The following is a 27543-nucleotide window of genomic DNA, read 5'->3' as shown; positions in this document are numbered from 1 at the left end:
AAAAGGAAACCAATTAGCAGATCAAGCCGCAAAGCAAGCAGCCTGAGAAACAGTGCAAGAGCTGTTTACACTCCCGGCTCTAGCCCTACCAGAAAAACTGGACTATTCAGAGGAAGATTTAAAGTGTTTACAAAAATGGGCTAAATTAGACTATGAAGGGGACTGGGCTAAGACTAAAAGAGGAAAGTGAATTCTTCCTCAAAGACTAGGTAAGAAGTTAGTAGACCAGATAAATCAAGATACTCATTTGGGGTCACGCAAACTCAAGGAACTTAAAGGCAAGCAGTCCCAGGTTTCTAAATTAGGGCATATGGTTCAGGATATAGTTGATAGATGTGCTCAATGCCAGGCAGTTAATGTGGGAGGAACTAGAATGGGAAGAGGGAAAAGAGAAAGAGGTAAGGAACCAGGAATTTATTGGGAAATAGATTTTACAGAAATGAAACCCAGAAAATATGGGCACAAGTATATGTTAGTTTTTGTAGATACCTTTTCAGGCTGGGTAGAGGCTTTTTCCACCAAACATGAGACGGCAGGGGTGGTAACCAAAAAGCTACTAGAAGAAATAATTCCTAGGTTTGGGCTGCCTCTTGCAATCAGGTCAGACAACCGCCCTGCATTTGTGAGTTCAGCCTCACAGGCATTGGTCAAGGCTGTGGGTACTAACTGGAAACTATATTTTGCCTATCAGCCCCAGAGTTCTGGACAAGTAGAGAAAATGAACTGGACTCTTAAAGAGACCTTGACAAAGCTAATTCTGGAGACTAGCGGTGGGTGGGTGGATCTCCTTCCTTTTGCCCTCCTCAGGACATGATGTACACCCTATTTAAACAAGGGTGACCCCATTTGAAATAATGTTTGGGAGAACCCCCCCCCCCAGCTCTGTCCTTGGCTACAAGAGGTTGCCCTAGCAGAAATGACTGATCAGTCTGTACTCCAGTCACTGCAGGCATTACAGTCTGTCTTAAAAAAAGCCCATGCAGGGATCCAGACTGCCCACACTGGGATGGAGACGGAGGTGGAACCACATCCTTACCAACCCGGGGACTTGGTTTGGATACGTCGCTATCAAGTGGGGAACTTGGAGCCTCACTGGAAGGGACCATTTACTGTTATCCTGACCACTCCCATGGCAGTAAAAGTAGAAGGCATCAGGGCCTGGATTCACACAGGTCACATCAAACGAGCCGAGGACGAAGACGCCCCCCAGAGGTAGAAGCCACAGCCAATGGACCCCACTGACCATGGACTAAAGCTAAGACTCAAAGACTATGAGTTTATTGTTGCTCCTATTGTTACCTGTTTATGTAAAGTATAGGTAGGAAATTAGATGAAGGAAATTAGGAAAAAATGGAAAAGGTTCTATGAAGCGGTAAATGGCTAACTCATCAGCCGACTATGCACTAGTGTCATTTGTACAAAAGAAAACTAGAGCAATAAAAATGTTAGACTTACATGCTCAATATAACCCCTTACAACCAGAGAACATAGAACTGGCTGAAAAGTCAAGGATTTGACTAATCTCCAAAGAAAAGGGGGGAATGTAAGGGCCTGGTTGGCCAGAGGGAGTCATTTTGTGTTTATGTAGTCAACTTAGATTGACCCTATGCAGTAAACTTAGCTTGACCCTGCCCCTCCCAGAGGAACTTACTTGCAAAGCCTAGATACAAGGGCGGGTCAGGCCAGGTGAAGACATCCAATCAGTTGGGCGCGCATATATCTACTAGGGTAAATTGAAATTCAATTGGCCACCTGTGTGTTACCTAGCAGTTTGGTTTTTTTTTCTGTGTGTGGCAGACTTAGCATGACTGTGCAGTTTTTTCTGTGTATTGCAATCTCATTGGCCCCCTGTGTATAGCCCAGCTAAACTACCTCTATAAAAGTTAGTCTGTGAGGCTGGGAGGGGTCACCTCTTTGCAAGAGACGGCCCTGACCGGTCAGTTTGATTCTCAATGCTTGGTGTGAAATAAAGCTTTGCTTGACCTTCGCTTTGTATCAGTCTCGCTCCTTCGATTACAGACCCTAACAGCTACTTTGAACATTGGGGTACAGATGGCTCTCCTTTTCACTGCATCTGTATCTTTGGGGTAAATACCCAGCAGTGCTATTGCAGGTCATAGGGAAGCTCTATTTTTAATTTTTTGAGAATCTTCACACTATTTTCCAAAGTGGCTGTACCAGCTTGCATTCCCACCAACAGTGTAAGAGAGTTCCCTTTTCTACACATCCTCTCCAACACTTGTTGTTTCCTGTCCTGTTAATTTTGGCCATTCTAACTGGTATAAGGTGGTATCTCAATGTGGTTTTGATTTGAATCGCCCTGATAGCTAATGATGATGAACATTTTTTCTTCTGTCTGTTAGCCATTTGTATGTCTTCTTTGGAGAAGTATCTGTTCATGTCTTCTGCCCATTTTTTGATGTGATTATCTGGTTTTTGGGTGCTGAGTTTGAGGAGTTCGTTACAGATCTTGGATATCAACCCTTTGTCTGTAGTATCATTTGCAGATATCTTCTCCCATTCTATGGGTTCCCTCTTTGTTTTGTTGACTGCTTCCTTTGCTGTGAAGAAGTTTTGATCTTGATTGAAGTCCCAAAAGCTCATTTTCACTTTTGTTTCCTTTGCCTTTGTAGACGTGTCTTGAAAGAAGGCGCTGTGGCTGATGTTGAGGTTACTGCCCATGTTCTCCTCTAGGATTTTTATAGATTCCTGCCTCATGTTGAGGTCTTTTATCCATTTCGAGGTTATCTTTGTGTATGGTGTAAGAGAATGGTTGAGTTTCATACAAAGCTGTCCAATTTTTCCAGCACCATTTATTGAAGAGACTGTCTTTTTCCCACTGTATATTTTTTCCTGCTCTGTCAAGTTGTGGGTCTATATCTGGACTCTACTCTGTTCCACTGGTCTGTGTGTCTGTTTTTGTGCCAGTACCATACTGTCTTGGTGATCACAGCTTTGTAATATAGCTTGAAATCATGCAACGTGATGCCCCCACTTTTGTTTTTCTTTTTCAACATTTCCTTAGTGATTCGGGTCTTTTCTGGTTCCATACAAATTTTAGGATTTTTGTTCCAGCACTTCGAAAAATGCCGGTGGAATTTTGATCGGGGTGCATTGAAAGTTTAGATTACTCTGGGCAGTATAGACATTTTAACAAGGTTCATTCTTTGATCCATGAGCATGGAATGGTTTTCCATCTTTTTGTGTCTTCTTCAGTTTCTTTCATGAATGTTCTGTAGTTCCTCATGTATAGATCCTTTACCTCGTTGGTTAGGTTTATTCCCAGGTATCTTATGGTTCTTGGTGCTAAAGTAAATGGAATTGATTCTCTAATTTCCCTTTCTGTATTTTCATTGTTAGTGTATAAGAAAGCCACTGATATCTGTGCATTGATTTTTATCCTGCCACATTACTGAATTGCTGTATGAGTTCTAGTACTTTGGGGGTGGAGTCTTTTGGGTTTTCCATATAAAGTAACATGTCATCTGGGAAGAGAGAGCTTGTTTTTCCTTGGTGAGGTTCCCTAAGGTCTAGGGAAAAGCACTGGATCTGATCCTGGAAAGGTGAGTCTGAGTGTCTTTGGCCACTCTCCATCTGTGTGGTCTCTGACGTTCTGGAAAAGGGGAATGGAGGAGAGGAGCTGTCCTGAGGGCGAGATAAAGTTATCCCTAAGGGCTTTGCACTTCAGTGCAGTAGTAAATGTTATGTTGATGTCCTGAGAGGCCTCAGTTAAGAATTGTGAGACTTAAATGAATATATGGGCTTACAGAAGTTTCTGCAGATTTCCCAGCTTAAGAAAAGAATGGAATTAGGGTAATTCCATATTCATCCTGTGCTGTGGGTCTTGGCTATGCTCCTTTGTCTGGGGTACAGTGGGGAAAAATTCTGGGCAATATTCTCTAAATATGGTCACTCCTTAGACAGGAGAGGACCAAGCAGGACCCTGTGAGTTCCAACTTTGCACCAATCCTCCCAGGCAGGCCTGGTAGGAATTGATAACATGTCCTTAAGACAAATCTGAGACCTGGCCATGTACCTACAGTGCAGCCTCAGAGGGACCCATCAGCACATTCGGATGGGAACAGAAGCCTGAGATTTCTGTTGGTGCTACTTATATCATCACCAGAAAAATGCCTTTGTGATGTGAATTTTTACTAAGAGGTGATTTAAAAAAAAAAATCAAATTCCATCTGAAATGGAATAATTTAAATTAAGAGCTATTTAGGTATGAACTGAGTCATGCTGACACCCAAGTGTCCTAGCTCTAGTTAAAGCTTTGGAAAACACCTAGGAAACTTTTCTGCCTGGAAATCGGGCTGCAGCCAGTACCAGCCACTTCCTGTCACTGCAGAACAGGGTTATGGGGGACGGAGCACAGGCATCCAAGGGCGAGGAGCCCTGCCAGCAACCCGCAGAGTCCCCTCGACTGGATACTTCGCTGCTCAAGTTCTGGCTTCTTCATCCCTGCTGGAGATCGTCCGTGGATTTCAGCTCCAAATATCACTGGGAAAGGGGAGTTCCGTCCAGTAAACACTGTGCTTCGTTCTGTAAAGCAAAAATGAGTTAATCCATGAAAAATGCTTACAGCAGTGCCTGGCATGTGGTTGCTGCCTGATAAATATTAGAATTATCTTTATGATTATTCCAAGAGGAGTAAGACTGTAGCAGTGTAGGGATGAATGGAAAGACCCAAGTTTGGCACAAAGCCAGGCCAAGAACCCAAGGAGTCAAATTCCCACTTGTGGGCTCTTGGCCTCTTGCTTCCCCCAGGGGGTTCTCAGAATTCCTCAGGAGCTGGAGATGCTCCCCCCCTGTTGCTGACTGAATGAAGGGCACAGTGTTAACTTGATCGTGGCACAGGGTTAGAAGGTCATCTGGAGCCCTTGCCCACCACGTTGCCAGGAGAAACACATCTGGGACACAGATGTGACAAGTGGTTAGTGACTTTAATGGAATCCCTAGAGGAGAGAGGCCCAGTTCAGAAGATGAGTTCATCTGAGTTGTCGGTCGGGAGGGTTCCACGCAAGGCGCTATTGGTACGAAAGTTAGGGGCAGCCGGGATCCCAGGTGATGACACCAGGACTGTGGCTGTGCCTGGCTTCCATGAGGACCTCCATGTCTGGCTGGGAGCAGAGCTTCCCACTCCAGGATTGTGGCAGCTGCTGTGTGCCCCAGGCCAGGTGGGCAGCTTTGCAGCCCAGAGGCCTCTGTCCCTGCCCCTCCTCTGCCCCTCTGCCCCCAGAGCAGCTCACGCTTTACCTGCTCTACAGCCTGGGGCTCTTGGTAACACCTCATTGAAGAGAACTGAAGTTCTACTTATAGAGAGGGCTGAAAATCTACTGTGTAGACAACAGGGAGGGGTCCAGAAGTGTCTGGAAACTGAAAGAAGTGACCTGAGTGGGTCTATATTTTGCAACTCAGCCTGGCAGCAGTGTGAGGGGCAAACTGGGGAGAAATGAGGATTGGAGAGGGACCAGTAAGGAGATCGGTTCAGTGATCCAGGTGAGCAAAAAGGAAGGTGAACCTGGACAGGCCCTGGGGGCCAGGAGGGGCCAGGTCAGAGGTCGAGGGACCAGGACCTGAGGGTCTTCTCCTGGAGAAGCCTGGGCAGGAGTGAGCGGCAGTGACCAGCTCCATGGAGCAGCAGTTTTGGAGATGAGGTACTTGGAGATGAGGAACAACAGATAAAATGCCTGGAAGGGACTGGACTGAGGTGGGGGAGGAGACATATTTCCTCTGAGGGCTGCCAAGGAGGCTAGAGAGCTTGGAGCATAGCAGAGGAGGGCAGGCATTGGATGGAGCCCTGGGGAGATGATGGGCTCCTCCCCCTGGAGCAGATGAAAGAGATGTTTTCCTAATGCTAAGCTGCCAGGCATTCCTCCATACTGCAAACAATCAACTTTCTTTTTATTTGGCAGGAAAATCCCCAATGCATTTCCCTGGATGCCCCAGAATTTGGGCCTTCTGCCAAATAAAGATCTGAGACCCCTGTTTTTCATTTGTTGGAGTTTTGGAAAATATGGCAAACATGCTCAGACTGCACAATTCAGATTAATCTCGGAAATGGGAGTATGCTCTATGTGCTTCCTGGGAAGCTGGCTCTGGCCACTTCAAGTTCTCTCTCAGCACCGCTCCTGGCTCTCGGAGCTACTTTGTGGGTGGTTCCAACTGTTGAGTGTTCTAGAACGCACGCTGGAGTTCAAAAACTGACTGTGAGAGTACACCAAATATCTCAACACTTTTGTATACTGGTTACTTGAGATGCTTTTTTTTTTTTTTTTTAAGATTTTATTTATCTATTTGACAGAGATCACGAGTAGGCAGAGAGGCAGGCGGCGGGGGATGGGGGGAAGCAGGCTCCCTGCTGAGCAGAGAGCCTGATTCAGGGCTCGATTCCAGGACCCTGGGATCATGACCTGAGTGGAAGGCAGAGGCTTTAACCCACTGAGCCACCCAGGAGCCCCGAGATGCTATTTTTTTTTTAAAGATTTTATTTATTTATTTGAGAGAAAGAGAGAGAGAGAGCATGAGCAGGCAGAGGGAGAGGGGGAAGCAGACTCCCCGCTGAGCGGGGAGCCCAATGGCAGGCTCCCACCCAGGACCCTGGGATCGCAACCTGAGCTGAAGGCAGACGCTTCACAAATGGAGCCCATTAAGCGCCCAGGATGCTATTTCAAACACAAAAAGGAACTAAAGAAGATACATTATTGGGGTGCCTGGGTGGCTCAGATGGTTAAGCGTCTGCCTTCGGCTCAAGTCATGATTCCGGGGTCCTGGGATGGAGCCCCAGATCCGTGTCCCTGCTCAGTAGGGAATCTGGTTCTTTCCCTGCCTGCTGCTCCCCCTGCCTGTTCTCTCTTTCTCTCTCTCTTAAATTAAAAAAAGAAAGAAAGAAAATACATTGTCAAAGTTAATTTCACATACTGCTTGTTTTAATATGGCTACTAGTAAATTTAAAATTGCCCCATATATAATATATATCATGGTATATTTCTATTGCATTGCTTTGAGATCACCTTTTTTAATAAGATGATTTTTGGGTCCAAGGTGTTTTTCTCACTGGCTGGATATGAGGGTAAATTACGAATTTTCCAAATGCAGCTTTGGAATAGTTTCACAGAAATTCAGTATTTCATGCCTGCCCCATGTTTTCTTCACCTCGCCCAAGAACACAGATGCCCCAGAGTAACAGTATCTACAAATACGGCGCAGAGCCACTCTCCAAGCCCGCACGCAAGACACGGACGCGTTAACAATCCAAGAGCCACCAAACAGTGAAGGAAAAACAATCTTATGTGAACACCCAGGGCGGTCAACGGAAACCTCAGGCTCATGCCCTACAAAGAGTGAAAACTGTAGTCCGTAAACTTCTTTAAAAAAAGAAAATCGTGGGATACGAGCCTGGCACCATGAAAGTCAGGTTTCCATGGAGGCCAGCATTTACGCCCGAGTGGAACCTTCCACGTGGGAGCTTCCGCGCGCGTAAGCAGGTGGAGTGGATGCGGAAGCATCCCTGTGAGCACGGTCCCTGCCAACCCCGTGCGGCTGTCGCGCAGGTGGGGCTGGCCTCCCGCGGGCACACACGGGATATACAGGGGGCACAGATGGGGTGCCCCGTGGTGGTGGAGTGAGGACCCAACCCAGAGCTGTGGAATCGAGTGTGGTCAAGGGGAGCAGGAGAGGATTTTAAGCATTGGCGGTGGAGCGGCACCTCAGGATTTTCATGGTTTTCCCATTTGTCACCTTTGTGCAATTAAAAGCAGATGGTAATTAGCCAATTCTTGTGAAGAAAAGGAAGAGTCAAAATAGCACTTTCCGAGCTAATGGGGACCCAGACACACAAAACGGCACAGTTACTTACTTTTGGAATCTTTATTATTATTACTATTATTATTATTATTATTTTAAATTTTATTTTTTATAAACATATAATATATTTTTATCCCCAGGGGTACAGGTCTGTGAATCGCCAGGTTTACACACTTCACAGCACTCACCATAGCACATACCCTCCCCAATGTCCATAACCCCACCCCCCCTCCCAACACCCCTCCCCCCATCAACCCTCAGTTTGTTTTGTGAGATTAAGAGTCACTTATGGTTTGTCTCCCTCCCAATCCCATCTTGTTTCATTTACTCTTCTCCTACCCCCTTAACCCCCCATTACTTTTGGAATCTTATTGGAAAGAGTTTGTAATGCTAAACATCCAGAGAGGTTTTTCTGGTAGAAACGTGGGGGGAAGAGTTGCACATCATCACGTACCCAATAAGGGGTCACTTTATCATCCTCAAGAGAACAGGCATTTTGTTGAAGTTTTTCTGAAGTTTAAGTCTGAAGTTTAAGTTTGTTAAAACTTAATAAAAAGCATGTAGTTTTTAAAGTCTGTCTTTCCCTCCCCTGGTTGGTTACATTTGAGCCTGGGGTTTTTAACTTCAAAAGAAAAGTGTTTTTCAGGAAACTCTGAACAAGGGAGGACCACTGTGCCATGGGGTCTGGCCCAGGTGGTCCACTGGGTCTGCATGTAGCATAATGCCCGTGCACGTGAGCCCTTTGCTGGAGTTAGCAGCTGGGTGGGCACCCTCGGCCCTCCCCTGTCCCCCAGTTCCAGCCCGGGCACCCACACGGAGAGCTGGGGCAGGGTCTCAGCCAGGCTACTGTCAGCAGGAAATGGCCAGAGGCACCTTGGTCTACCCATCTGGGTCTCTACATGGCCACTGTTCTGGGCAACATCAGTAACTGTCCCCCCCTCCACACGGAACGGGGCTTCTTCTTGAAGTCTTGGTCCCAGGGGAGCCTTCTCTGACCTCCCTGACCGGATGGACATCCCCACTGAGAACTCTCATCCCCACTGAGGACAGCCCCATGACCGCACTCACCCCTGTTCTTGGTGGTACCAGGTCCACTGCAGGGCTACACGTGGGGGCTCTGTGAATATTTACAAAGTCCTCTGCCAGGAAGTCCCCCGAGAAAACATCCCTATCACTCACTGAAGCATGTCCAGTGCCTGCTTTGGCCACACTGGTTGTGTTTCTGTGGAAAGACACGCCCTTCCTTCATTCAGCCAATAATCGTTGTCCTTGGCGTGATGATGGATGTGAAGATTAAGACCTTGTTCCTGCTCTCTGTCAACTTAGAGATACCTAGTAGATGGCAGCCATTTCCAGAAGAAAAGTCCTGAAACATCAGGAACGTCCCAGGTAAAGGACATCCTTTCTGGGGTGGAAGCATGGGGAGTGGGGATGAGTCACGGCCGGTGTCCCTCTGTGGAATGTGTGCTCCAGGAGGGCCAGCATCATTGGTTTGTTCCGTCCTGGATCTCCATGGCCCGGAGAGCATCTTCAGCACTGGACGGAAGACGTATTTGCCGAACGAATAAGCAGATGCCATGTGTAAGAGCTGCAGGGTTAGGTTTGTGAGGGAGCTGAATGAATGCTGGGTGAACGTTGAGTAAGTGGTTTGTGCTGCGCTGATGGTGGCTTTAAAGGGAAGAATCTTAAAACAGGAGACAAGGCAAGGTGATAGATGAAATGAAAAAAAAAAAAGTCAGGAAGATAACACTTTTAATGTAATTAACCCCTGAAGGTCTTTCTGAAAGCACTACCAGAGGCTCCCGAAAGCCACGAACTTCAGACAGCTAAGTGGCTTTGTGCCTGTGTCCCTGAGTGACCGCCATGGAGGAGCCAGACTTTACCTCCGAGGCCCCCTTGCTGCGCATCACCACCCCAGGCTGTCGGGGAGAGAGGGAGCCACTCCTGTGGCGTTGGCCCCATCGTGTCTCAGCTTGTCCATTAGGGAGACACGCTTAGATGGGGGCTGCAGGGCTCCCCCAAGTGCCTTCCCCTGCACCAGGCTGCTCCCAATTTCCCACCATCATAGAATACCAGCCATGAATGTGACCAGTTAATGAGAATGGGACCCACCCCAGCTGCTTCCCAGGTGTGAGCCTCATCGTTTAGCTACCAGAGCTCCTTCTGGGAGCTGAGGCTTGGCCTGCTGCCCTCCAAGAGGCATGCACACTTTAAGGGAGCCCAGGCTTTGTGGCTGTGCACTGTGGTTGGACGCACAGATGGAGGAAATGACCATCAGGCAGGAAGAAGCTTGTCCCACTCATGGTTTTCTAGAAACAGGAGTCATGGAAGTCTCAAGGGACACACAGGGCAGCCCCAGGTGGCCGGGAGGCGGGGAGGCCAGGGGTGGGCCAGAGTGTGAGAGCCTGTAGAGGTGGTGGTGGGGTGTGTGGGCTCTGGTTTACTAATCTCGGGGAGGGGCCGTCTCTCCATGGTCAGCAAGGCCCCGTGTCAACATGTCGGAACACGGAAAACAAAGACGTGGTTAATAGACAGCAACTTACGCTCCTACAGCGGAACATGGGGATTCCCTTTCCGCTGTGTTGTCCCCAAACACCCAGTGTTGTCACACTTATATCTGAAGCCCGTGTGACACGGGTGAAGCCATATCTGCTGTCATCGTTGGCGTACTGTGATAGATTCATGATGCTGGGTGCTTTCCATGTACCTGCGGGCCAGTGGGGAACAGTCCCTTCCTGACTTCCCTCCAAGTTATTCACACAGGTCCTATGTGCCCTCCAGTCTTACATCTGTCCCATGACACTAACTGCATTTTTATTTGTCAGCAATCTCCACGGACTATAGACTTTTGAAGACAAAGACTGTATCTTCTCCCCACCTGTAGCCTCCATTCCTAGCGCACCAGTGGAATGCATCCGTACCCAACAGGACACTTGGCATGACAGCCAAGTGAGTGGGAGGTGACTAGGTGTACTCCTCCTGTTCCCCACCCCAGGCTGTAGCTCTTCTCCTCTCAGAGGGCGCATCAGGTTCTTTGAAAATTCTAGATCTCCATTCAAGCATGGCTTCCATGCAGAGCTAGGTTAATGTTCTAGCATGTTCTGAGCTTTTTCATGGGTTGTGGTTAGACGTATATTTCCCTGGAGGTGCAGGATTCAGGAAACTCAGAGAGAAGACAGGTCAATGGGCTCCAGTCTCTGGTTTTCAATGTCAGGGAGAGCTTGGTAGGCACAGTCCTTTTTCCTTCTAATAGTAATTAAATAATCTGGGAAGACAAGTTCTGATTTCTCTACTGGGGTCCCAGCTATGTGCTTAGCCACAGGTGGACCAAACAGGTGAGCACAGTTCTTGCACTGAGAACTCATGATCTAGTCAGAGGCATGGGCAGGCAAGCCCCCGTCACAGTCTGTGCCACGTGCAGTTGTGGAGGGATGGAAGGTGGGTGTTGGAAAACTGGTGGTCCATCTCTTGGAGGTGATGTCTTGTGGTGAGGGTTGAGCCTCAGGGATAATGCAGGAGGGAGGCAGAAGGGACCACAGGGTGCGGAGTGGTGGGGTGCGTTGGTCAGCCTGAAGCTGGACATCAGGTCTTATGGCCCCTTCTTGTTCAAGACTTCTGCTCGCAGATCTCCCATGGCTTCTCTTGCCACTCTGAGTGAAAGCTGGACCACAGCCAAGGCCTCAGAGGCCTACTTGGCCAGGTGACTTCTCTGACCTTCGTCCCTGGTCTCCCTGTCACCTACCCACTCCAGCCCTCCTGATGTCCCTTCTGTTTCCTGCATGTGTCTCTTCTGCCTGGAAATGCTTTCCCGTCAGAAAACTGTATGGCTCCCTCTTTTACCTCTTTCAGGTCTTCCCTTGAAAGTACCCCCAGCTCCCCTGTTTATTTTTAAAAAATCCCACCTCTTTCCTCACACAGAACATGGGATGGACTGGAAGATCCCCCTGACCACACCAGGCCCCTCTCTTCTTTCTGGTCACCTGGTTGCCTGATGAAGACGACCTTCCCAACTTCCCTTGCAAGCAGGTACAGCCTCGTGAGCAGGTTCCCGTGAGTGACTGGTGTAACTCACTCGCCTGGAAGGAAATGTTGGCCTTAGGCTTCCCTTCTTGACCACTTTCCTCAGGCTGGAACCTGGACATGCCAGGGATCTGGCTACAGCTATCTGCATGAAGACATTATCTTAGGGGGAGGGCAGAGCAACGATGCAGAAGGTATCCGGGCCCCTGAGTGACTCTGTGGAGCAGAGACGCCGAGAGAGGAGTAACCAGTCCAAGTGACTGTGTACTGGATCGCTTCATTACGCTGCCTTAGCCTGGACTTCACCTCCATCCCTCTTCCACCCATTCCCCAATTTATGATTTATATTTATTATATATCTATCATATTACATATTTATTATTCTGCCCAGCACTTAACAGCTCCTGACAGACCCAGTGCTTTCCTTTGTTGGTTTAGTGTGTCTTCCTTCACCGGAACGTAAGTTCTCAAAGGGCATGGATGTTTTGTGTTCTGTGATCACTTTTTCCTCCCCAGTGCCTTGCACAGCATCCTGTTCACAGCTGGTGCTCAAGTAACACATTCTGAATGAAATACTGTTGGCCACTGAAAGTGAAATTATAGTTTTTTTCCCCCAAAAGAGATTCACTAAGTTTTGAAAAATATCTCGTAGTGTGCAGGGAGAGGCTGGGGGATGGAAGGGAAAAGTGAGGGAAAATAGCACAGGGACCACAGAGTTGAAGTTGGGCCGCTGCACTGTGGTCAGTCAGGGACATGGGCACAAAGCCACTCCCCTCATGCTGGGGAGACAGGCCTCAGGAGAAACCAAACGTGCTGACACCTTGATCTTGAGTGGCTGGCCTCCAAAACTGAGAAGATAGGCCTGTCTTGGGCATGACCCCACGACGGCTACATGGTTAGGGCTGTTTTAGCAGACCAACACAAAAGGTCCTGTAGAAAACTCACCAGCTGGGGTGTTGTGGTGGCCACCCTAATGTTTGTTTTTCTTATGTTGCATGAACAGAAGCAAATTATTCAGAATAACTTCTCAGTTGCATCATGTGCATGTCAGAAACTATATTTGCTGGGGAGGCTTTTCTAAGAGAGGTGTTGGCAAATGTACCAGGCTCCCTCAGGAAGTATTCCATGAGGCGGAATGACCCTTATTAGAAATGTCAGGGGACTCCAGCATAGATCCCGTGTTTGGACCAGAAAAACGTGTGTGTTCTTTTCAATCCTGATGGTCTCTGTACAAATGGGTTGTGCGTTCGTTGAAGAACAGAGTTCAGTAGTATATACATACATATAGACCTCTTACTACAGTAAAAACATATGCATGGTCAAATATTTCTCAGCTTTGTTGATTTGATGGCTTACTGAGGAAAAAAAATTGGAATAAGTATTCAAACGGCAGAGGTCAGTTATAGGACCTCCGAAATGTGGAATGGTGCCCAACTCAGATTCCAGAATCCCCAAAGTGAGACCGTGTTAGCAGGAATTAACTTGTGCCAAAGTCTCAAACCTACGGTGTGCAAAGCGGCCATCTCAATTTGACAAAGCCTAAACAAATAAATAAATAGAAACCCGATTAGAATCGGAATGAATTTGCTGGTGGTATCATGAACATGGTTTTCAGGGCGCAAACTGCTGCGGGATAATGGGGAGCCCCGGATGTGAATTGCCGCCTGCCTGCATCACCACCTTAGTTCACCCCTCAACTAGAGGGAGACCAGCCTCGGGCGGGGCGGTGGGAGGAGGAGAAAGGGGTCGGGGGAATGGGCCACCCCTATGCGGGTGCCGGGTTGTGCTCCAAGAGCCGCGCGGAGGCTCAGGCTACCCCCTGAGGACTGGGAGCCAACACCCGACCCCCTCGGGTTAAGGCCCACCCCTCCAGAGGCCTCCCTTCCCCGGGTACCCAGTCTTCTCCAGCTGCAAGGACCGCACCCCCACCCCGCTCAGTTCCCCCGCGGGACAGCAGCTCCCGCGCAGGCGGCGCAGACGCTGGGAGAGGCCAGGGCAGCTCCAAGGCTCGGGCCTCGGATCGGCGCCCCAGCGGATCCTGAAGGGCAAACGCCGGGGTGCCCTGGGAGGGGGAGAGAGTCTCAGCCGCTTCGGTCGCCACGCGGGCCCCAAAGGGACACGCGGAGCCTTCGCGGGGACCGAGGACTGACACGTAGCTGGCCCCCCGCGTGGGTGGGAGGCCGCCCCGCCGCGGGGCAGGCAGGTGCAGGCGCGCGGGATTCCGATTGGTCGTGGTGCCGCGGCGGCCCCGCCCCTCGCGCGCAGGCTTCCGCGGCAGGCCGCGTTCCCTTACGCGCCCCCGCCTGCCGCGCGCCCCCGCCGCCGTCCGCGCCGCCGCATTCTCGAGCTCAGGTGGCGGGCGCGCGGCCGGGCCGGCGTCCCCACCCCCCGAGCCCGAGCGCCCCGGGAGCCGGAGGGGGGGGCGCGGGCGGGGGGCGGGCGCGGGCGCCGCCGAGGCTTCCGTCTGGCTCTCGCGGCGGCGGCGGCAGAGGTCGCGCACAGATGCGGGTCGGAGCGGCGCGGGGAGGCGGCGGAGGCGGGAAGGAAGCTGCCAGAGGAGCCCCGCAGGTAAGCGCGGGAGCCCGCGGGCCAGGGAGGGGCCGCCGCGCCGGGACCCCCCGCGACCCCGGGGCAGGACCCGGAGCGGAGGGGTAGGTCGCGCGGGGACCCGCTGCCGCGCCGCGAGGTGCCCGAGAGTGACAACGCATAGGCCCGGGGAAAAGTGCGGGTCCAGCAGGAGACGCGGGGATGCTGCGGACTTAGCGGCCGCGGTCCCCGCGCAACCCCGGCCCGGCCGCCCCTCCCCCGCCGTCCACCCGCGCGGCGCCCGGCCGCGCTGCCTCGGGTTGCGCGCGCCGGGTAGGGAGGTGGGAGGTGATGCCAGTGGGGGCCGGGAGGGGGGTTCCCGCAGGGAGGGGGACGGAGGAGGGGAGGCCCCGCGGCCCCTCGGCCCCGGGGCCCAGGCACCGCCGCGTCCGCTCCTGATTGCAGGCGCCTGCGAGCCGGATGCGGTGCGTGGACGAAAGATGCATCATGGAATGAACCCGAGCCCGGGAGACGGATTTCTGGAGCAGCAGCAGCAGCCGCCGCCGCCCCCTCGCAGGCTGCTGGCCGCGGTCCTGTGGATCCAGCTGGCTCTGTGCTTCGGCCCCGCTCAGCTCACGGGAGGTGAGTGACCGCAGGGCCCGCGGCGCGGGGGTGGGCGCCAGCCGGAGACCACCCTCCGCCGGGACCCCCGGAGTTTCTCCGATGCCTGCGCGCGGCGCGCTCAGGGCGCATGCACAGCCGCATGGTGCCTGGAGCTGCCCAGCGGCCCGCAGCCAGGCTCCTCGGAATGGGGCAAAACGAGCGGGCCCATTACCCTCACCTGGGCCGCGGGCGAGCCAGAGAGGGGGAGTGGGCACTTCTGTGCTGAGCGCGCGTTTGTGGGCCTGTGCCTGGTGTCGGAACCCTCAGCGGACAGGGACCAGGTGTCAGCTGTCAGAAGCCAAGGCAAGTTGCCAACTCCCCCACCCCCCTTGTGAGTGTGAAAGGTCTGAGGAACGGGCTAGTCTGGCAGAGGGACGGGTCTGTCGGGAAGTTAACTTTTACCTCTGGAGGGGCTGAGTTCCTGCACGGCTGCGTGGGTGTATGGGGGCGGGGGGGCACAGAGGATCCCGTCAGGGGTGCTTCTGGGGGATGGCTTTGCATCTCCATGTCTGATTTACAGGGGAATGCAGTCGAGTGCATCCGTGGGAAGTGGGAGCTGGCTGAAAGAAAATGGAGAGCCTTGGTCCCCATCCCTGGCTGACCCTCTGTGTGTTGGGATCTGGGGGAGGGGGCGCTCTGTCTGCCTTGGTGGAGGAGAAGGAGGGAGGGAGTCCTGGCTGCATTTGGGAGCTGATTGCTGTCCCTTCCGGATTTCTGAGAGAGCTTGCTCATGTGCCCCTGTGAAAGGGCAGACTCATATGTTTCCTAGCTGAACTACTGTTCATATATAAATAAATGATAATTGGTGGAAAAGCAGGTATCGATTGCTATGAATAAACCATTTCCCGTTTAAAATATTGCTGTTTCAGAGAGTGAAGGTGAACAAGGAGAGACATGAGTGGGAAACTAGTAAAGGGGGGTGGGGAGGGACAGCAGAGGAATCCAGGTCTCAGGCATTGTGCGGAAAGATCTGGACGTCTGGAGCATGGGGGAGCTTTTGGGGCGTGCATGTCTCAGGATTTAGTGAGAGGATACTTGCTTCATCCTAGGGACCTGTTTTGGCTTTCTTTGGTTTTCTAACAGGGGGTGACTTTTGGGTGCTCTTAGTTCTATAGAAACATGTCTGAGACAGGTGTCCTCTTCACAGAGGACATGGTCAAATGGGAGGTCAGGCCAGCCACTGTGAGGTCTGAGGGGCTCTGGTTGGCCCCTCCGTGCTGCTCCAGAGTTAGCTCTGCTTCTGGGGTGCGTGGGTGCAGGTGGGCAGGAGGGCACAAATGGGGCTGGGCCTCCCTCTTCTTTCATTGCTTTCCCCTGGTTCTAGCTTCGACCCTCCAACCAGGTCCATGCCATCCTTCCATCTCCTCCATCCATTTCTTCCGCATAGGTGACGGATCATTGGGGTTCTCTTGCCCACTGTTACTGGATGTGTGAACTTCTCAGACTGGGCTGTGCTCCTGGTTCTGCTGTTCATGTCCACAGAGATTCTCCTGAAGGATCTCAGAGCTCAGGGCACAGCTCAGCCCCCTGGGCTCACATTAGTCCTTTATCCCCTCTTTGGAGGGAGGGAGGGAGAAGACATCAAGCACCATCATCCAGGCCTTGAAGGAGAAGCAGGGAGGAGGGGTTAGCTGTTCCTTCTCAGGCACTCACACGCTGCAGAAAGGATAGCCACCACCTCTGTTCCACGTTTCACTCCTTCAGGCTGCGAAAGTGATTTCTGGGGGAGTATTTATCCTTTCATGATTCCTCTATGGATAAACAACTCAGGTAGAGAGGGTGGGGGGCGTTCTGTGGAGTACAGAGTACAGAGACTTCTTTTCCAGGGCAGAAACTCAGGTGGAGGCTCCAGGATGGTAATGAAAACAAATCCCTTAATTCTAGACCTGTGCCTCCCAGGCTTTGATGTGTGTTCCGTCACCTGGAATCCTACTGAAAGGTAGGCTCTCGTTCAGTTGTTCTGGGGTGGGGGAGATTCCACATTTCCGGCAAGCTCTCAGGTGATACGTGGCTGATAGTTCAAGGATCCCGCTGAGGAGCGGTGCTTTAGACTGAGGCGTCCTTAAACGTGTTGTTTCTGACCCCGGAATCACTCCCAGTTACCAAATGCAAGGGCCTAGCGGGGAGCAGAGGACTCCTAATCTTCCCGTGGTGCCCAGAGCAGGAAACCAGCCCTCCCAGAGTGCTTTCCTTTCTTTGTTTGTTTGTTAATCAAAAAGTTGCATGTTTAATAGATACTGTTCTAAAATGTGGACTTTCATTTTTGATGGCTTTCACTGGAAAAAAAAAACAGCACAATAGTAAGATATGATAGTCTCAGCTGGGAGGAAGAAATATGTGTCCAATGCACGTAATACAGAGAAAGCCCAAACTAGGTAGAGAGAAATTGAGGATAATCAGAGGAAGGGGGGAAAGAACTCCGTCACAAAGAAGCCGCTTTGTTCTGGAAAGGGAGACTCACTTCAGTTCTCTTGAGTCCTAGGAGAGAATCCATGAGCCTGTGTTGGCTAGAGATGACTTTTGGGTGGCTCTTTCCAGGTTGTCTTTTGTAAGTTAGGGAAAAGGACCTGCAGTTGGGGCCACTAAGACCAAATACGCTTAGAGGACTAACAGCTTGTTTGCAGGGAGACACAGGACCTGCTGTCCCCGGAGTCTGCGCGGAGTGTGGTTTCAGCTGCTCTGTCCCTGCAGAGACCTGCTGGGTGTTTATCTGCAGGGAAGAGGGCTCAGAGTTTGCTCTGTAAGTCCATTCCTGAAGGCAGATTCATTAGCCCATCCCTGTGTTGTCAGGAAAGTGGGCGGAGCCCTGCGACTCCATAGCTTTGGGGCCTAGACCTTGGAAGCCTAGCATCCTCATCTGTAAAATAGGCATGGTGCTGCCTTGCTTCTGGGTTTGGTGTGTGGCTGGAAACCGTGTGGCACGTAGTAAGTGAAAGTGGATATGCCAGAATCTTCCAGGCCCTTGCTTTATTCATTCAAAAAATCCCAAGTTCCTATCCATACCCTGTGCCAAGCACTGATGTGTCCAATGTTCTTTTACCTAGAACAACCCTCTCCTACTCTCTATTCTTTTGCCCAATGAAAAAGTTTCACTTTAAAACAACTTTAAGTGCCATAGTCTCGTTCATATTTCTGTGGTCACTGAGCTGCCCCTCACCTGGGCTCTCACTGTGCCAAGTATAACCCTCCCTCATCAAGCAGTCTCATCCGCTGGACCGGATGCCCACTGAAGGCAGGAACCGGACTTTAGTCACGTCTGTGTCTCAGGCGCTCAGCACAGCACGTGGTGACATCCAGGACAGGCTCAGCTGATGCTGGCTGACAGCAGAAAGGAGCCCCACATTATTGCCACATTGTTTAGAAAATAATGACTCCCGGTGATCACTAAAGCGCCAGATTCATGGCTATCAAGGCCACTTCCACTTGGAGGTGGTCTAGGAGGTTGGAGGTGAAATCAAGAAAGGTTCTAGAGCAGAGGTGGGCCTTAGGCTGAGGTCTGAGGGAGAGATGGTTGGAGTGCTGCAAAGGGAGAGACACCTTGTGCAAAAGTGTGGGGGCAGTCACTTGCTTGCCTATTCAGGGAGAGTAAGGTTGACCTAGAACAGCAGATCCACGGGAAGCCAGGAGAGCAGGGCTGATCTAGAACAGCAGACCTACAGGGAGCCAGGATAGCAGGGCTGATCTAGAACAGCACACCCGTGGGGATTTAGGAGGGTCAGGCTGATCCAGAACAGCAGACCTTCGGGGAGCCAGGAAGTTTGGGCTGACCCAGAACAGCAGATCTGTGGGGAGCCAGGAGAGCAGGGCTGATCTAGAATTGCACACCTGCGGGAAGCCAGGATGGTAAGGAGGGCAAGTGGGTTGGAACCCTGTTGTAAGGATCTTCGGAAACCGGTGAGGATTCTAAACATCTCGCTGTAGGCTGTGAGCACTTGCTGAGGGGTTTAGGGCAGGTGTGTGATACTGTTGAGCTGTGCTTAGTTTCCTGTTTCTGCTTGCAAATCCCTGACCTGGGGCCCTCCCCCCACCCCCAGCTGCCCTCTCCATGTGTCAGGGTTACGGCCCCAGTGCGGGGAATGGGGCTTCTTGAGTTCTTGCTCTGGCTGTGGCATTGGGCTGCGTGCTTGCATAGGTGACGCACGCTTTGTCGGCTCACTGATTCCGAGATGCCACTCTCTCATTGGAGTCTCATGGTGAAGATTTTCTCACCTGGCAGGGTGGGAGCTTTTCATGCAACGTGGTGTCTAAAAGTCAGGGTTTCAAAGTGCGCTGGATCTGTAAGCCCGAGTCCCAACTTCTCAAGCTACAAAGTATGTGTCTTCAGCAAAAGGCCACCTTAATACATGGGAACAGCATGGAAACTCTTTCGATTTATCCACAAGGTGGAATCTGAGAGCTTTTTGAGACATGAGAAGGATTGCCTGCAGTAGGCAGCAAATCCCTCCGCTCAGAGGCCTGAGTGGTGAGGTGGAGGGGAGTACGCGATTCTCTAATTCCTGCGGGGTAGTGAAGAGCATAGGTGAAGATCTCTCTCCTGTAAATATTGATTGGATATGCAAAGAAAAGCACCCACGGTCTCTGCCCCTGGCGTTGGAGGCAAATTTCAAAAGCTTCCAAAGGCCAGGAGACTTGCCCTTTGGCCGGGAAGATCTGCTGCAGCACGAGGGGCCGTGTTCTTCACAGAGTCGCCGTCAAGTTCAGCCTCTGCCGCTATATCCACGTGGCTTTGGGCAGGTGCACACCTTCTCCTTGGCTCAGTCCTTCCCATGTCTCTGACTCTCTTTGAGTCTGTGATTGCAGGAATGTGATGGGTTTTGACCTCGCCGTAAAGCTGGTTCTCTGTCTTGCCTCTATGCCCTGGTCTTTAGTGAGTGCATGTATGCCCTAGGGATGCACAGCGAGAGGCCGAGGTCCTGCTCCCCGGGGAACCCGGCAAGGGAGGGCTGGTTTCTTCTCAGAAGCTCAGATGCAAAATGCTTGTGTCAAATGATTTTTTTCCCACATATGTCTTAAATTCACTATAAAAGTTAGTTTTATATTGTTAGTGATGAGAAAGGTGATTTTTCCCAGGCTACTTTTCTCTCTCCTTGTCTTATCTTGCAAGTCCATTTGGTGTTTGACAATTGGAATAACTACACATAGCAACGGTACATCTAAATGGACCATTGGGATCCTCGTCTCTGCCTTCAGGGAAAGAAAAGGAAGAAAAAGCGCCTTTCTAATTTGTTTCCATTCACATTTCACCAAAACCGACCACAGCGTTTAGGACAGATACACCAAATACATAAGCTCCTGTCTCAGATATGCCGTTTCATCAATTTCCTGTTGCATTCTCACAAGTATGAGCTGTTTGCCTGTTGCCAAGCAGGGACGACTGGAAACAGACGGGGCAGAGTTTGGGGCTGGCCACTACCTGAGGGTTGGGTAGGTGTGCGAATCATCAGTCAGTGTGCGACGCGCTGGGACCCTGAGGGTCGTTTCGTCTTCAGACTCCTCCTTGGACCTCCTAAACACGGGCTGTGTTCAGTGATGGCGTGTCGTAGCCCAGTGGATCCCCATGGCCCCTGACTGAGGCTGGCAGCCACTGACCCTTACTTTACAGACAAGGAAACTGAGGCACAGAAGATCAGCAATCACTTGGTGTTGCCCAGCTGGTGAGTGAGGCACAGCGACCCAAATTATTGATTTTACTGCAAGCTTTTCCCATAGGCATGGAAATCCCTATCGCTAGACGCATTTTTTAAAAAAAATTGTATTTCAAGGTGAGCATCCCTTTGTAAGCCACAGTTACTGAACATTTAGGGACTTTGGTCCTTCCCGCCTGATATTAAAGGAATTCTTGTAACTGGAGAGGGCAAAACATCCAAGCAAATCAACCACACAGGACCCTACAATCAAGACAAAGTGAAGGCTGGAGTGCCTGAGCCTTGAGCTCTGAAGGGAGGAGGGGAAGCAGCCAGAAGCCCATGAACACCCCCCCACCCCCGGGCAGCTCTGCAGCCAAGGAGCGAGGAGGTGGGCAAGGGGCACAGCACTGGTCTGGATCAGCCTTGCCGAGGGGCACAGGGTGGGCCCACGGAGTCTGGGACTCTGTAGGCGGCGGCTGTTCCCCATCCCACCTTCTGCTTATTGTCTCTCCTGGCCCTCCTCTGTGAGGCCCTTCTCCCTGTGATATGGCCAAGCACCAATAAAAGCTTCTGTTAATGGGTGATTACTGTGTTGTGTGCGCATGTTTTCACACGAACCTTACCCCACCTCTGATTTTCTTGACAATCGGGTTAAAATGAGATTTTGATTTTTTTCTCCCCTCCTTTTTTTTTCCCTTCGATTTGAAGAAACCTCTTCAGCAAGGTGGATCTCCTAAGGTGTACAGGATAGACAAAGCAGGTTAGGAGCCAGGCCTGTGGGTCAAGACTTTCCTCTGAGTCCTGTGGGCCCGGCTGGGCCATCTATGTACCCAGTTGTGTGATGCAGACGATAATGGAGTTAGTATAAATCAAAGGGTAAAAGGGTAACTGTGCCCGAGGGTCACACAGGTGAGGAGATGCCCCCACTGGAAGGTTAACTCTGGGGTGACAATAGGGTTTGGTAGCTGATGAAAATAGAGACTGCTGTTTGCTGTGCAGGAAGACCCATTTGATGGTCCGAGCCCAAGACACTCAGTTTTAGGGAAGGATTTGGTCCCAACATTTCTTCTGCCTTGAGGAAAAGATTGCTTTCTTCTGTAAGACAGAAGGAATTAGCCACTTAAGAAGGAAAACAAACAAATAATCAAGTTGCTCACAAAGTGGAATTAAGAGTGTGTTTTAAAATGGCTTCTTAATTGAGAGTATTGTAATTGCTTTATTAATCTGCAGCAAGGTAAACTGGGAACATCAGAGAGAGAAAACAAAATAATTCCTGATGTTATTTGGAAATGACAGCGCACTTGGGAGCACACGAGCTGTGGAGCCTCCGTGACTGCACTCTGGAGGGAAGGCCCCGCAGGCCCCAGGGAGGGGGGCTGCGGGCAGGCTGCGGGCAGACCACGTGCCCACCGGCCACGCGCAGGCCTGGGCTCTGGGAACAGATTTTTGTTCTCAGAAGGGAGGGAAGCTGCAGAGCCCGTAAACTTGATCAATGGTCATTCATCATTATCCCAATAAATTGAGCTTTGCAAGAGGGAGGATGAGTAAGATCTTTTGGAAATGAAGGTTTGAAGGTTTGACCTGGTTGTCTGATGTTTCTGTTTGAAATTGGTGACTTTTATCTCCTGGAATTACCAGCGTGGGAACAGAGCTGAATGGGGAGGGTCACTCAGGTACCATATTCCTTTTCCTCAGAGTAACAAAACACAGATCTTCTTTTCTTTGGTCTGCCTGCATTTCTGAAAGATGTGTGTGATGACACTGGTGAGCCAGGAATGGGGAAGTTCTCTTCAGAAAGAAAGAAAATCCATTCTCGCGGTGGGTCCTTTCACATCTGTGCATGTCCGACATTGGGACAGATCTGGCTGGTTTCCCAATTTAGAGCCTCATGTGTGGAGTATCCTGCGGACTTCCCTGATCCCTCCAAATTAGAAGACGCTGATTCTGTCCTGGTGAGAACAACCTTGTCTTGCAGGAATGTTATCGACAGGGGGTTAATCCTGAGAGGGGCTCTCAGTCCTTCGATGAGACCCCAGCTGTCACCTGATGCAGAATCCCAGTTTCAGACCTGAGGTCACGATGCATTTTAGCATTTTTATTCAGGAGACGCATGTGTACGTTCAGTGCTGCTATGACAGCACGTGTGCAATGGCTGCCTGGGGCCACCTCTGTGTTTAGGTCACGCTCGAGGTTTGCTGTGGAGCTTCTGAATTGCTGTGTGTACATCAAAGCCTTGCCCAGGCTTTCCCCTTTGGATGGTGATGGGGGACTTGGATTGTTCCTGTCGCCCTTGCATTGACACCACTGCTCTGTGGAGGAGAGGGGCTCGTTTGCTTGTCGCGAGGGTATGTGTTAATGTCTTGAGGCTGAGAGCTGGAGAAAGCGCAGGAAGCTGGTGTTCCTGCCACGGCTACCAGCTGGCTAGGGGAGGGCCCCCTATTACGACCTGTGAAACAGGAACAGTGGTGCTTCTGCCTCCCAGGGATGCTGTGGGGATCCACGGTGTTCACAGAAGTGTCATTGTTGGCGGGATCCAAGCCATGGCCCACAGACCGGTCACAGAAGCTTGCTCTGCTGGCTGTGCCGGCTTACAGAGCCTCCTGCGTCCCAACAGATACAGAAAACACTCAGTGGCGCTGGCCTGAGGCCCCAGGTGGCCTGTTCAGGGACACAGACACCGTAGGGTGGGTCCGTGGTAAAGCTTTTTGGCAGAGACCCTGGGGGCGGGGGGGGGGGGAGGAGCAGAGAAGGCTCCCGCAGACAACCGTCCAGCTGAGTGTCAAGCAGTAAGGATGTTTTCCAGGGAGCGAAGGTGTTGAGCCCTGAGCCCTGAAAGAGGAGTCGTCTGTACTGAAAATGTACTGAAATGAAACCTGCCCAGGGCAGGTCGATGGGGAAGAGACACGGGAAGGAAGCGGGACAGACAGGTAGGGTTCCTGCAGAGGCACTTTGAGCCCACAATGCCTGTGTTTGGGGTGGGATGTGATTGGATCTTTGCTTTAGGAAGAGATTTTTTTAGCAAGGTGAGGGATGGAGGGGAGGTGGAGAGATCTCCACTCATTGTCTTTATTGTGTTCCAGGGTAGGGGTGACTCGGGGGGAGGACACAGTGGGGAAAGGACAGAGCCCTGCCCTCCGGATGTACTCCAGTGGGGCCAGTCAGGAAGCTTTCCATGGGCCCAGGAATGATTCTGGGAGGGCTCTGAGCAGAGGGGAACAGGTGCATGTCAAGACTTTTTAAAAAAAATTTATTTGACAGACAGAGATCACAAGTAGGCAGAGAGGCAGGCAGGGAGAGAAAGGGGGAAGTAGGCTCCCTGCTGAGCAGAGAGCCCGATTCGGGGCTCCATCCCAGGACCCTGGGATCACAACCTGAGCTGAAGGCAGAGGTTTTAACCTACTGAGCCACCCACGCACGCCAACAGGTTCGTATCAAGGAAGGCTGGCCGTGAGTGGAGATGGAAGGAGATGAGCTGCTGGTCGTCAGGCCGGATCATGTGCAGTGACGCAGATGAGGCCCTGTTGATCAGGAGGAGGCTGCCGCTGCCTATAGGACATCCCTTCAGTAGCCATCTGCCCAGCATGTGCAGGGGACAGAGACCCGAACTGCGTGGAGGGGCTACCAGGGCAGCTGGCTGAGCGGAGAAGAGGATCGGAGGGTGGAGCCTGGGCAGCTCCCACACTCTCCTGCGGAGGAAGAGGAAGAGGTGGAGGAGGAGTGTGGGAGGAGATGGGGGAGGAGCAGGGAGGAGGAGGAGGACATTGGGGAAAAGGTGGAGCTGGGAGGAGGGGGAAGAGCAGGGAGGAGGAGGAGAAGGAGCCGGGGAGGAGGAGGACAGGGGGAGGAAGGAAGAGGAGGAGGTGGTGGCATTTGCTCATAGCCGGTGTCGGCAGTAATGGTACAACCACCACCGCGGAGCTCATCCCGGCTATTGGTGGGGCCAATACCGTCTTGGGGCCCAGAGATTGATTCTTATGTCATTTTCTGGGTGATGTTTGAGCACCTTGGATTCTGGGTATGTGTGCCAATGGGCTGGAAAGGAGAGCAGGGTGCGCAGGGCAGGCAGCCCACCTGTGCACAGGTGTGGGGTCTCCACTGCAGCAGAGCCTTGGTGGGGAGGGCAGAGCTGGAGGTCCGCAGGCCCTCCCTCCTGGGGACATGGTGCAGGGATGCACATGAGCGTGGTGGTCAGGGCGGGGGCGCTTTGTGCTCGGTGCAGGGGTGTGTGTGTACGTGAGTGTGGTGGTGGGGGCGGTGGTGCTGTTTGCTCAGTGTAGGGGTGCGTGAGCGTGGTGGTTGGGGCGGGGGCACTATGTGCTCAGTGAAGGGGGGCATGTGCATGAGTGTGGTGGTGGGGCCGGGGGTGGGCGCTGTGTGCTCCGTGCAGGGGTGTGTGTGTGCGTCAGCGTGGTGGCGGGGGCGCTGGGTGCTGGGTGCAGGGGCGCGTGTGGGTGAGTGTAGTGGTGGGGGCGAGGCCTCCTCTCAGCTCCCAGGTGCTGGGTGCTGTGTGCTCCACCCTTTGGCAGCCCCGGCTTTCAGTCCTTCAAAGACTCAGTCTTCATGGGCTTTCAGTAAGTCTTCAAAGGAGCGACCCCTCTGTCACCCACACCCCGTGACCAGTGCTGTCACCTCTGAAGCAAGTCACTTGACCTCTCCAGGCTTTGGTTTCTTCACGGCCAATTGGGGTGGTGGGCTGTTCCTCTGCACTTCTTGGGGTCAGGCTGTGCACATGGAGGAGGCAGGTTAGGGGACAGAAGCTTTATAAACACAAGACACAGCGGGATGACTGTTGGCCTGGAAGGAGAGCTCCCTCCTCGGGGCTTGGGGTGTGTCAGGGCATGGCATGGAAGCGCCCTCCACGTGTGCCTGACCCTAGGAGAGCTCAGGCGGGGTGGGGGGTGCTCCTGTTGGGCCCTGCCTTGGGTGGACCGGGGGAGAAGTCCTGTCTCCAGATGGAGAAGGTCCTCCAGTCTGCAGGAGGGACGCACCTGCAGTTGTCCCTAGGCTCGGGGCCATTTCCGTGCTCGCACAAGCCTTGGGGAGGGGAATTTGCACACATGTGGGGGCAGTGACTCACCATGGTGCTCAGGGTCTGCAGCAGGGGAGGGGCTCCTCCACATGCCCCCTCTGTCTCCCTTCATCCCAGGTACCACCTCAGCTGCTGGAGGCACTGGGCCAGTGGGACACAGGGGGCAGGAGGTTGTGTTTGGATCCAGGAGTCACCAAGGGCTTTGTCCATATCCAGTGCCAGCTGCACGTGGTCTTGTTCCTGAGAACCCCTTTGTACCTTTGCATACAGGCTGCTGCTTTTGGGCATCTGTGAGCTGGAGACTTAGGGTTCCCAGCCCTCAACAGGAAGGCGCAGAGATCCTCTGCCTTCCAGCCTCGCGGCCCCTTGGGACAGAAGCCCCCTGTGGGCCCGCCTGTCCTCAGGGATGTGCAAGGCTAGGGTCTGGTCTGGGGAAGGGGTCCTTTGGTGCAGCGTGAATAGCGTACTTTGCCTTGGTGGGTGGAGAGTGTCCTGTGAGGCTCTGGGGTAGCGGGACATTTATGCTTTGGAGAGAGGCTCTCATTTACGGGTAACAGGCACCCAGACCCTCCGGACCACCCTTCATCATCTGCAGATGCAGGAAGATCTCACCCTTTGGGGTCTCCCCAACACACAGAGTGTGTCTGAAAGTGGGGCCCACCCTGCCCTACCTCTGTGGCCCCGGGTGGAGAAGAGCAGCCGCACTCTAGGCAGATCCCTGTTCGTCCATTTGTCTGCAGTGGTGGTAAGAATCCCTCCTCCTGCCTTCCCTGCTTTCCTTCCCAGAGCGGCGTGGTCACGGGGGGCTCTCATCAGCCATGCAGCCACGCCTGGCCTCCCCTCCACTTGGCTGCATGCTCCACATGTGTCTCACCTCCCACGTGCCTCAGCCTTCTCTCGGACCTGCCGCATCCATGTTGTTATTGAACTGGGTCATGTTCTCAGGGACATTGCTTGTGCTAAGTTGTGCAGAAACGCAAGACTGTGCCGGACCTGTTTCTGTGGGATGATCTGTGTTGTCAGTACTGTTCCTAGGTTGAGATCAACACATCAAAGGACAAGGTGGCCACACATTCATTCAGACTCATCTTTCCCGGAGAGGGATGATGCACTAGGCACAGCCCATTACCCAGGAAAAACAAGGGTAGAGCAAAATCCAAATTAGGTCTGAATCCATCGCTCTCACCACCCTAAGCTGCAGGATCCTTCCTTGGGCTGGACTGGCCTGGACTGCCCTCTGTCCCTCGTCCAGCTGCCCAGTCTCCCTGTCCCACTCCTTCCACGACCTCTCGGGTGGCCCCTGGCTTCCTCTCTGTCTTCAGCACTCTGGAAGCACTGGACTGCTGGACTGAGCTGGGAGCCACGGAGGCAGTCTGATCTAGGGGCTGAGCAAGTTGCCTGGGCTCCCACCTGCTCAGCTCGAGCATGCACCTGCTTCACAGGTGTGCTTGCCTACCTCCCTCTGGCAGCCGGTGGCCCCCTGACCCTGCAGAGGAGGACAGTGGAGCTCTGGGGTCCCATGTGGCCCTGTACCATGGTTGCTGAGAACATGGGGTCTGGAGGCAGATCCCTGGGACCGAGTTCCAGGCCTGCTGCTCCCCTTGATCCATCTGTGCCTCAGTTTCCTCGTCAGTATGATTGGGATGGTGATGCCCACGTCATGGGGCACTGGGAGGATGGAATCGGTGTGCATGTGGAGGGCACAGAGGACAGCTTCCAGCACTATCATCTTTGTGGTTGCTGCGCGTCGCGTCTTCACTTACAACGCCAGTGTCCCACTGACTCTCTACCCGACTGCACTCTGTGTGATCTAGAAGCTCTGTAACAGTTTCTCCTGAGCAGTGTGTGCACTGGGACCAAGGGCAGCCC

General features: G+C 52.4%; 1 protein-coding gene across 2 annotated transcripts in view; it reads left to right on the top strand.

Annotated features, from left to right (window-relative positions):
- The first annotated feature begins 14267 nt into the window (after window positions 1-14267).
- The window catches only part of SUSD4 (sushi domain containing 4), an 83768-nt gene continuing 70492 nt past the window's right edge, over window positions 14268-27543 (top strand). For both annotated transcript variants that reach the window (XM_032838789.1, XM_032838788.1), the window contains exons 1-2: window positions 14268-14397; window positions 14821-14997. In XM_032838789.1, coding sequence (XP_032694680.1) covers window positions 14856-14997 — 142 coding nt within the window. In that variant the 5' untranslated portion in view covers window positions 14268-14397; window positions 14821-14855. The remainder of the gene's footprint in view (window positions 14398-14820; window positions 14998-27543) is intronic.

Source organism: Lontra canadensis, unplaced genomic scaffold, assembly GCF_010015895.1.
Source record: "Lontra canadensis isolate GAN:19392208 unplaced genomic scaffold, GSC_riverotter_1.0 scaffold106, whole genome shotgun sequence".
Classification (NCBI taxonomy): Eukaryota; Metazoa; Chordata; class Mammalia; order Carnivora; family Mustelidae; genus Lontra; species Lontra canadensis.
This window is presented reverse-complemented; position numbering and strand designations above follow the sequence as displayed.